The 10,044-nt window shown below is 39.9% G+C and overlaps 1 protein-coding gene across 1 annotated transcript; it reads left to right on the plus strand.

Moving 5' to 3' along the window:
* The first annotated feature begins 2,057 nt into the window (after window positions 1-2,057).
* LOC116035785 (delta-like protein 4) lies at window positions 2,058-9,077 on the plus strand. Its single transcript, XM_031279107.2, has 11 exons — window positions 2,058-2,508; window positions 2,605-2,856; window positions 3,420-3,477; window positions 3,989-4,252; window positions 5,031-5,091; window positions 5,513-5,643; window positions 5,745-5,914; window positions 6,168-6,387; window positions 6,500-7,235; window positions 7,397-7,505; window positions 7,673-9,077. The coding sequence occupies exons 1-11, from the start codon at window positions 2,455-2,457 to the stop codon at window positions 7,676-7,678; spliced, it is 2,061 nt and encodes a 686-aa protein (XP_031134967.1). The 5' UTR covers window positions 2,058-2,454; the 3' UTR covers window positions 7,679-9,077.
* Window positions 9,078-10,044: the final 967 nt, after the last annotated feature.

Below are 10,044 nucleotides of genomic sequence, written 5' to 3' on the forward strand. Positions count from 1 at the left end.
GGCCGAGAGTAAATAACCTATACTGCTAAAATGTCTTATAATTTCAGGACTATTTATAGACAGAAAAAAGATAGATTAAAACCAGGAGATTAACATGTAAATATTAAGAAAGTGTAGTATATGCATCACTAGAAAGGCGCTTCTCCATATCTGATCCAAGCAAATGTTTTCCTTCATGCTGCACTAAGAAGATCCAAACTGAGCATCACTGCTTGTTTCGCACAGTCCAAAGCTTTACAAGGAATTGTAACCTGAGCTACAGTTGGGAAACCGTAACCATAGTCCATCTAATATTAAAGTGTATGGATGTTTTGACATGTATGAAGCGAGGGCAGGAGCTCATGTGCACTGTACACTTGTCTCTACAAAAGAGATTAATGGGGCTCTAGAGTCCATAGCAGCCATATAAACTAGTGAGATCCCCATAGATAAGTGCATTAAAGTCATTTTTAATACATAACAGAACAGGAATACAGAATTAAACCACTATACAGGGTAGCATTGGTCCTTCACAGGATCTGTGTGATTCAATCAATGGTGGGAACGCCAAATACTTCAATGCTGCAGAGCTGTGAGATGTCTGGGCCTCTTACTCACACTGCTCCACACCCAATTGTCCATTGTCCCTGCCCAAAAGTGGAACCTCAAACCTATAAGTCAAAGGTTGGAGAATAAGTCAGCTCGGTACGAGAGCTGTTCAGCCAGACACCTTCATGGCCAGGGAACAGTTCCTAAATCCTGTTCCCTCACTGTAAATCCTCCCAGACAAGTTAGTCTGTTGCGGGGGTGATAAAGGTAACAATTCCTGTGCCCAGCATGTGATAAAAAAAATGTATATTTGAATTTATTTGCTTAGCAACCTCTATATACTGTTAAACATTTTTCTTTCCCCTCACTGAACAATTGTACATACACATGAAAGAAGATGTGTTTTTTTTCAACTGGCTCTAGTGGATGTTATTTCAACAAACATTGTTAGGCTTCATGAAGGATACAATCTCGACTTTAATTTGTACAAATTTGCTTTCAATTGAGGGCATTATTAGTTATGATGCTACATAAAGTGCCTGAACAGTTGGGTGCTTCCACTTGTTATGGTCTTTTTATTAAGCATAATAAACAAAGTAAAATATATGGTGTCGCTTCCCCTCATTCTACAGTATAATCAACACAGCGTGTGTGTGTGTGTGTGTGTGTGTGTGTGTGTGTGTGTGTGTGTGTGTGTGTGTGTGTGCGTGTGTGTGTGTGTGTGTTTGTGTGTGTGTGTGTGTGTGTGTGTGTGTGTGTGTGTGTGTGTGCGCGCGCGCGCGCGCCATGTGTTTCTGTGTGTCTATTCTCAAATAAGCTTTCCAAATGATTATAAAAATATAATAAAACAATAAAGTCTATTTAGAGCATCTGAGACAGATCTGTAAATATTTACCAAGAAACATAATTGCATTATTATAAATTTTAAACATGTACAGTAAGTAGTAACCCATCTTTACTCATTTACAGTATATGCGCCAAATGTTTGTAAAACGCTGGTTCCTCATCTGATTTATGAGTGAGACCATGTGTTTGCAATAACAATGCATTATCATACAGCTGTGGAGTTATCTCTCGCTCAGTCCTTTCTATCTAAAATAAACACAAGAAACAAGAGAGAAGGCTGCGAGGTCACAAGCGTAAAAGGCACTCAGGGCATCCAAGCGTGTAAAGACGCACAAACAATCAGTGATCCCTGAAGAAAATGTTCCTAGTTCACTGAAGGAGCCTGTGTCTTTGGTAGCCAACGGTGAATTTACTAACCTGGTTGACCTGCTGTAGATTTTACAATAAATTATTTGACTTTGTTTGTTTTTTGCAATGTTGGTTTTAATGGAAGAACAAGCTGCCGTCAAAGCGCAAAAAAATTGCATTTCATTTTGGACCAGGTGAGGCAAAGACAATCTCCTCCGAAATTATAACGAATGATGATGAGCAAAAAGAAGGTGGAGAGCAGAGTGGGCGGTGTTTAGTGACTGACAGTGTCTGTAATTGCACCACACTGCGGTATATAAACTGGGAGGAACGTCAAACATCCTTCACTGGGAGTCACTATGCGCTGATGCTCCGCCACATGCTCGCATCACTGTTGGCAAAACAAGCCTCGCATCAGCACAGCAAACTCAAACAACATCTGACCGGCACGATGGATGGGCAACATAAAGACCGCAGACAGACTCACTTGTGGATATTGACGTTACTGATATGTGTCTAACCTCTAGCACTGGATAACTCGGTCTTTTCCAACTTCTTCTGGATACGGATGTGGAGCTGGATCTTGTCCTACAGGCTTTGGAAGAAGGATTATATTTATTCTGATTACTTTATTTGTCATCACTCCGTTTTCGCCATCACCACTTGGAATAGGAGCGTTTTTGTTGGAGGACAAACTCATTTTTTAAGGATACGCACATCAAACTCTAAAGCATGGCCGTTTGGTTCACCTCTATCCTCGCAATAGTTGTAACATTATTTACTCAGGTAGCCTGTTTTTTGTATCTTTGCAAATTAGGAAATAATTATTTAAGAAACAAATGTTGCATTATTTTGTTGTGCTTACTTTTTGTATCCTTTTAGGTTCTGGGATCAGGTGTGTTCGAGATAGATCTCCATCACTTTCAGAATACTAAAGGTTTGCTGGCAAATGGACTTAGTTGCAGCATGACTGGCTGCAGGACTTATTTCAGGGTTTGTTTAAAGAACTTCCAGACGGTGGTGTCTCCTGGAGACTGCGTATTTGGTAAAGTCACCACACCTGTTCTGGGCACCGACTCCTTCAGCATCCAGCAGGACGCCAGGCTGCGTCTGCCACTCAACTTCACCTGGCCGGTAAGAGCACCTGTCCTGCGGCGCGGAAACCAAGCTAATGTGTACACACCAAATTTAATATAATTTTCACAGATTTAGTAATGAATTTAAAAGAAAAAAAAACAGACTTCCTCTTAGTGACAAAATTACCTTTTAACATATATTTTGAGAAAATCATTAATAGCCTATTTTCTCATTTTATTATCTACATCAAATCAACGCAAAACGATGTACTGCACTATTACTTTTAGGTATCACATACATTTTAAATGCAGACACAGAAATGTGTTTTTTAAAGACAAACATTGTAGATCAGATGTTTGGTGGTTTGCTGCATCCATATGTTGTCCACGTTGTGCGTAAAGAAAGAATAGAGCATTAGAAAGCATTTAGTCTCATACATTTTCATTTTAAAAATTTCACATGAAATGTAGCCTAAAACCTAAATCTAAAACTATTGTATAATGTTTGTGAGAACCACTACATCAGTATGTTAGTGAAACAAAACAGAAAATAGCTATGTAAATGCATTTTATATATTTTCATGTTTTTGGTGACGTTTATTTCCTCATTCGTCCCCACAGGGTGCTTTCTCATTAGTTATTGAAGCCCGGTATTCTCCTGCAGCGGACCGACCTGAAGGTGAGGAGACGTGCACTGCCTGTTCACCACTAGAGGGAGACATGCCATGGATAGCCTACATGACTTATTACCTATCGCACATTTAATCAATAACCCTCACTGAACGTGCTGCCAAATCTATCTGGCATTTTAAGCGTCATGGGTCCGTGTTTTTTAAGATGCCTTATGAGTCACACGACAATTCTTCACAATCAAATCTCTCCAACACAATTGCACTTCCCTTGTTTTATTTTTGGAATGCATGGGAAAGTGTACAGGCTTGACTGAGAATATGAAACGTTGCCAAAAATCCCATGACAGCCTTTTCCTGTATTTTACACCTTTTTTGTTAGGTCCTTCATAACGAGGAATAATGGTCACATGTGAGATGATGAGGAAATTTCAGTGTACATATTGTGCATTGTTACACAAATCACTGGAATAATTGTTAGATTTATCAACTACACCATGAACTGCAAACTGTTTCTGCTTTAAAGTAATCTTTATATGTCTGATGTTCTGTTCCTCACAGATACCACCAACCCTGAATTCTTGATTAGTTCTTTTGCCATCCAAAGACAGTTGGGAATAGGGCGTGAGTGGTCCCTGGATGTGCAGAGGGGGACGCAGACGGAGCTAAGGTACTCATACCGGTTCATCTGCAATGAAAATTACTACGGGGACACTTGTTCCAAAATATGCTCTCCGAGAGACGACCATTTTGGCCACTACACCTGCAAGGCTGACGGGCAATTAGCCTGCCTACCGGGATGGAAGGGAGAATACTGCCAAGAACGTAAGCAAGAGTAAAGACACATATGGACACTTTCCTTTGTTTGTGATAAAAAGTCACAAGGCAGGTTTTAAGCGAGGGTACACATTGCTTCATAAAGGAGCTAAAAGTCTATAGGCCGTGACTTAATTTACAGAACATCAAATATCCGAGAAACAAAGGTAGGCCTACAATTTATGGGTACCTTGTTTTATTCTTCCACCAAGTTTTCCTTAAACGTTAAGCTACACTGCAAAGTGACATATAGCCTATTATAAATTTCAGAATAAATCCTGTTTAGAGCTTTGATGTCTAAATTACCTGTTACATGATCACAGGTGTGTATTTTTGGATGGCAGCCAAACTCAATCGGAGAGGTGAAATTTGACGACTGAGAACACACTTGGTTTGCTTTCTCTGTGGGCGCGTGCGGTTTAATCCAGGCGGCGATGGTCGCCCAGCAGCGCGCGCCGGGGTTAATCGCGGAATTATCGCACGCCACGCGCCACTAAATTGCGGGCTCTATTGTTGAAGCGGTGTAGGGCAGCAGCTGCAAACAGGGCTGCCTACCGATAACAATGGGGCAGCTGTCCTGCTTTTTTGAGAACAAGCATCTGCTCCACACTAACCAGCAGTTAAACACCATAAAACCATGCGAAATCAATGTCACATACACAGAGGTGACAGGTAACAGGTTTTATTGTGCGAAGAAAAAATAATTTAACAGTGATAAAAGTCTTATTTACAGTTTGTTATGAAAGCCAAATCAGATATCTAAATATCTTGTTTGTTTTTTTCTCAGCAATCTGTCTCGAAGGGTGCAACGAAAGAAATGCAAACTGCACATTACCTGGAGAGTGCAAGTGAGTAATTACTTATGGTTTTTCATAATTTTCTAATTAAATGTTCATTTCTGTTCAATGGCACCCAGGGATCCACAAACTACTAAAACACAATAATAAACATTTACAATGACTGCAGAAATAACAGCTTCATTAAGAACAGATAAACCAATAAATAATATATTAGTGCCTAATTATGTAACAAAAGGATAACATTGTATTTGATTTTAGGCTGTATTTCTTTGTCTTTCTGTTTTAAATCATCCCTAGGATTATCTCTAGGATTATGACATAGTGGATAAAAAGATGACAGTTTGTAAAATGTGTATTTTTTTTCATTAGGTTTTGTCTCTGTCATGAGTGTGCTAAAGAGGCAACAGGCCTATGAGGGTAAAATGTGTATGAGCCAACAATCATGACGTACTGTTTTATGTGTGAACAGATGCAGAGAGGGCTGGCAGGGACTCTTTTGTGATGTGTGTAAACTCCATCCATCTTGTAAACATGGTACCTGTATAGAGAAGTGGCAGTGCACCTGCAAGGAAGGCTGGGGAGGCATCTTTTGTGACCAAGGTGTGTAACTACCTCTTTGTACTGTAAATAAACGAAAGCTACTTCAAATGTGGTTCCTCTTTTTGTTCCATTAGTAACGTTTCCCACCCATTTGTTTGCAGATCTGAACTACTGCACCCATCACAAACCCTGTGCCAACGGGGCCACGTGTATGAACACAGGCCAGGGCAGCTACACCTGCACCTGCATGCCAGGCTTCACTGGGGTTAACTGTGACTTGGAGGTCAGGGAGTGTGACAGCCAGCCCTGTCGTAACGAAGGCCACTGCCTGGTGAGTCCGGAAGTTTCTCTCTCTCCTTTCCCACAACACAGGCTTTCCTGTTTTTGTTTTTGCCTCACTCTATCTGCTAGTCCAGGAGGATGCTATTGATTGTCAAGTCAGTAGATGACCCAGTTCACAGAGTTTGCACTGTAAATAGAATTCAAACTAAGGATAATGGGGCAGTCGTGAACAGGATATGATAAAGAAAACATCTGACAGGGAGCTTTTTGATAACTTTCCTTCTTTCTTTCTCCCCCTGCAGGACTCTGAGAATGGCTATAGGTGTGTGTGCCCACAGGGGTTTGAAGGGACACACTGTGAACACAGAATGCTGACCTGCGCAGATACACCCTGTTTTCATGGTGGCAATTGCAGAGAGAGGGATAATGGAAAGACTTACATATGCGAGTGTCCAGTAGGCTACACTGGACTTAACTGTGAGAAGAAAGTGGATAAATGTACCTCACTGCAATGCACCAATGGTAATACATCATTGTCTCTACATGAAAAATGATTCTTCCCTTTCTGTATGTTTGTGTTAAATAGAATTGCAATATGAGGAAGGCTTCTATAATGTTGTTTTGTTTTGCATAGGTGGACATTGTGTGATCCATGGTAACCTCCGGCTGTGCAGTTGTCGCTCAGGCTTCACAGGTCTGCGCTGTGAGATCAACATCAACGAGTGTGCCAGGAACCCCTGTGCAAACGGCTCCACCTGCATAGACCGCATCAACGACTACACCTGCACCTGCCCCACAGGGTACACAGGCCGCCACTGTGACAAGCTAACAGACCGCTGTGCCTCTCAACCCTGCCTGAACGGTGGGACCTGCACCATTGGAGACGAAGGCCAGCCCACCTGCATCTGCCCTGTCCATTACAGCGGCCCCCAGTGCCAGTCCGACGACGTGGCTTTTCTCAACACCCCCAGCCCCAACATAGGCTGGGAGTCCACGTTGAGCTCGGCAGTCATCTGCTTGGGAGTAGGCCTGGTGGCTGTTGTAGTGTTTTTCTGCATGGTAGTGGTAGTAATACATCGCATCAAAAAACAGAGAAGCAAGGAGCAGGACTCAGAGACCATGAACAACCTCTCCAAGGTTGACTTTCAGAAAGAGAACCTCATCTCTACTCTAGAACTCAAGAACACCAATAAAAAGGTGGATTTGGAGGTGGACTGTCCCAGGGAAAAGTCTAATCACAAACACATCAACCACTACCACCTGGACTATAAAACCTCCATGGGGTACAATGATGAACTGTCCTTTTTGGACAAAGATGAAAACTGTGAAAAGACAATAGACGAAAAAAAGCATTTGAGTAGAATGTACAGGTACGTGCACATAAATGGGTTGAATGGGCAGTTGATTAATGTTTCTGTCACTTTTTCCAGAAAGATTTGAATATGTTAACTAGGATCAGTTCATTGATGTCAATGTGAGTCATTTTGTTTTTTGTGCTCAGTAACTAACACAATGCATCTTCACTCCACAGTGAAAGGCCAGAGTGTAGAATATCAACAATATGTTCTTCCAGAAATTCAATGTACCAGTCTGTCTTTGTAATAGCAGAGGAGAAAAACGAATGCATCATTGCAACTGAGGTACGTTTTCTTTTTCCTAATGAAAATATTTTCCTTTTTCTTTAGAGCATGACCTTTATTACTAACCAGAAATAGCATTTTATTTTAGTTATTAGTTATTTCAATAGTTATTTTAGATGTTACATTTACTGCTAAAGTAGTGATTGAGCTTTTTTCTTCTTTTTCAGGTATAATAAGTGGAAGATATTATTCACTATCAACATTGGATTTCTTGTGGACTGTTTACAAGTGTGGAGAGACTGGGATTTATTTAAATGCAAGTTGCTGCTCTTGATACATTTGATAACTGGATGGAGCCGGTGTGATCTACGATATTCATTAAAACTGAAGCTACTAACCTTTGTGAGAATGTAAAGACTGAAAAGACTATAAATAATGAGCAAATCTGACTTGTGGATGAGCCTTTGATGTTTTTGAAAACAAGCGCTCGTCTGCTCCGTCCAAGTTCATCCAAGGGCAACAGGCCGAGATGTTTATGCCTACGTGTTGATTAGAGGACTATCTTGATGTACTCCTCTCCACTTTATTGCAGTAATCAGCAATCAACAAATCAACTTACTGCCAACTAGCATGTGGAAGGAGCCAGCATTTTCCATTTTTGTGTGGCCTGCAATGCACTATGCAAAGAAAAATCAGCATTGTGCTTAATCAGAAAGGGTCATAAACTACTGAAAACGGTTCATTTTTGAAAGATATTTAGGGTTATCAGTTTTGTAAATCCTTTTTATTTAAAGAATGTATGCAGCCTAGATCACAAAGCCTTATATATGTGTTTAAAAGCATGTGCCCTGCCTTATTCTGAGTCCTTTGCACAGCAAAATGAACATAAAAGATCAAAAGATGCAATATGCTATAGCGCCATGCATAGAAACTCATGATAAGACCTTGTTTTACCTTATGCAAGATCACCCTTAAATGAAGACAAAGAAATACATGAACTGACTATCGTACCAAGGACGCCTTCAAAGGAAATTACTGAACCAATAATGTTATTTTGTAAGATTAGTATTTCATTAGTAATTTAAAAATATGAAGCATTGATCTTTTTCTTTGTGTTTTATAAGATTATTTTGTATATACTGTATATTTATATGTTGAGATTAGAAGTATGAATTGTACATCTGTTTTTAAGTTGTTGCCCAGAAAAGGTGAATTTATTTTTAAAGTGTTTTATTTGTATTATTTTTTGTTATAAAAAGAAACAATGAACACATATCTGCTACACTGTTTGTTTGTTGGTCTTCAATGGTTGAGTGTATGTGTGGTCAAATAGAGATCCTACTCTAAATATCGGAATCATCTAGAAACTTTATTTTTGTCAGTCGGTGTGGAAGTGTCTTCATTGTCTATAGATAGTCATATTTGGCCTGGTAGAGTTTCTATGATGCCATGTCTACAGTATGTGCATGTCATCTGTGTCAGTGTGATGTGAAATCAATGTGCTAGCAATCATTCAGTGGACACTAGTGTAATTGGAAGCAATGTAAGGAAATACTCAAACAAAAAGACATATTTAAAAAACAAACAAAAAACATCTGTATGTGAAAATAAAGAATCTGTGTGGTCCTTCTACAGTACGTAACTGCTTCTTTGAACTCCTACTGTATTTTTAGATATCACTGAGGAACAAAGAGACTAGATATGATCTCTGGTGATAAGCTATCTCTTATGGCTGTGAGCTGAAAGGGGGAGAGGATGGAGTGAGATGTGAGAAACTCAATAAAACACGGCATATGCTTGCACGTGTCAATAAGGAAATCTGAATATGCCCTTTCACTACTGAGCACAGCAAACAGGGGCCCCACAGCCCAGTCACTGCCAAGGCCCAATGAGGCAAAGAACCATAACAACCCAGCAGACACCAGCAAATTCCACTGTCAATATGAACATCTTACATTTTATTCACCTCAACTCCTGCAGCTAGTAATAGGGCATCAGATTGAATGCAGAAATGTCTTGTCTTGTTGCTACCACTTGGGGGCAGTAAGATTTGTGTGACGTTGGAAGAAAAGAGTTTCTTTCACAACTTAGCTGATCAAATATAATGCACAGTAAGTGACAGGCGGGGACAAATAATCTCAAACATCAAACATCGTCATTCATAAGTGATCAGCCTGTGCTAGACAGACCTGAGCAGAACACAGACACGTAATGAGCTTAAAGAGAGCACATATATAACAGTCCCAGCTATTTATAGGTAGAGTGATTACCTGCTGGACTTTCACTGACTGTTTGACACAAAATGAAAAAAATAAAACAGTAGCAACAATATTATGCCTTTGACCATGATGTGAAGAAAAAAAAAAAAAAAAAGTTGTGAAAAGAAAAAAAATCAAATCTCTGTCATGTCACATTTGCATATGAAAGGAACGTTTTGAGAAAGAAAGAACGAAATAATTCTATTTCGTTACCAGGCCTGAATTCATCAGATCAAACTTAAACATACTGTTTTTCTACATTCATTGTAAGTGCAGCAGCCAATAATGTCTGGAGTACTGTTTCCCATGTTCACTGGTAAATATGTAAAGTGTTCCAACTA

Source organism: Sander lucioperca, chromosome 18 (assembly GCF_008315115.2).
Source record: "Sander lucioperca isolate FBNREF2018 chromosome 18, SLUC_FBN_1.2, whole genome shotgun sequence".
Classification (NCBI taxonomy): Eukaryota; Metazoa; Chordata; class Actinopteri; order Perciformes; family Percidae; genus Sander; species Sander lucioperca.

Excerpts from the sequence above, each read along its gene's own strand:
- LOC116035785 (XM_031279107.2), top strand. The coding sequence starts at position 2,455 with ATGGCCGTTTGGTTCACCTCTATCCTCGCAATAGTTGTAACATTATTT. Across the intron at positions 5,092-5,512 it reads ACATTACCTGGAGAGTGCAA|ATGCAGAGAGGGCTGGCAGG; the intron begins GTGAGTAATTAC and ends ATGTGTGAACAG. Across the intron at positions 5,644-5,744 it reads AGGCATCTTTTGTGACCAAG|ATCTGAACTACTGCACCCAT; the intron begins GTGTGTAACTAC and ends ATTTGTTTGCAG.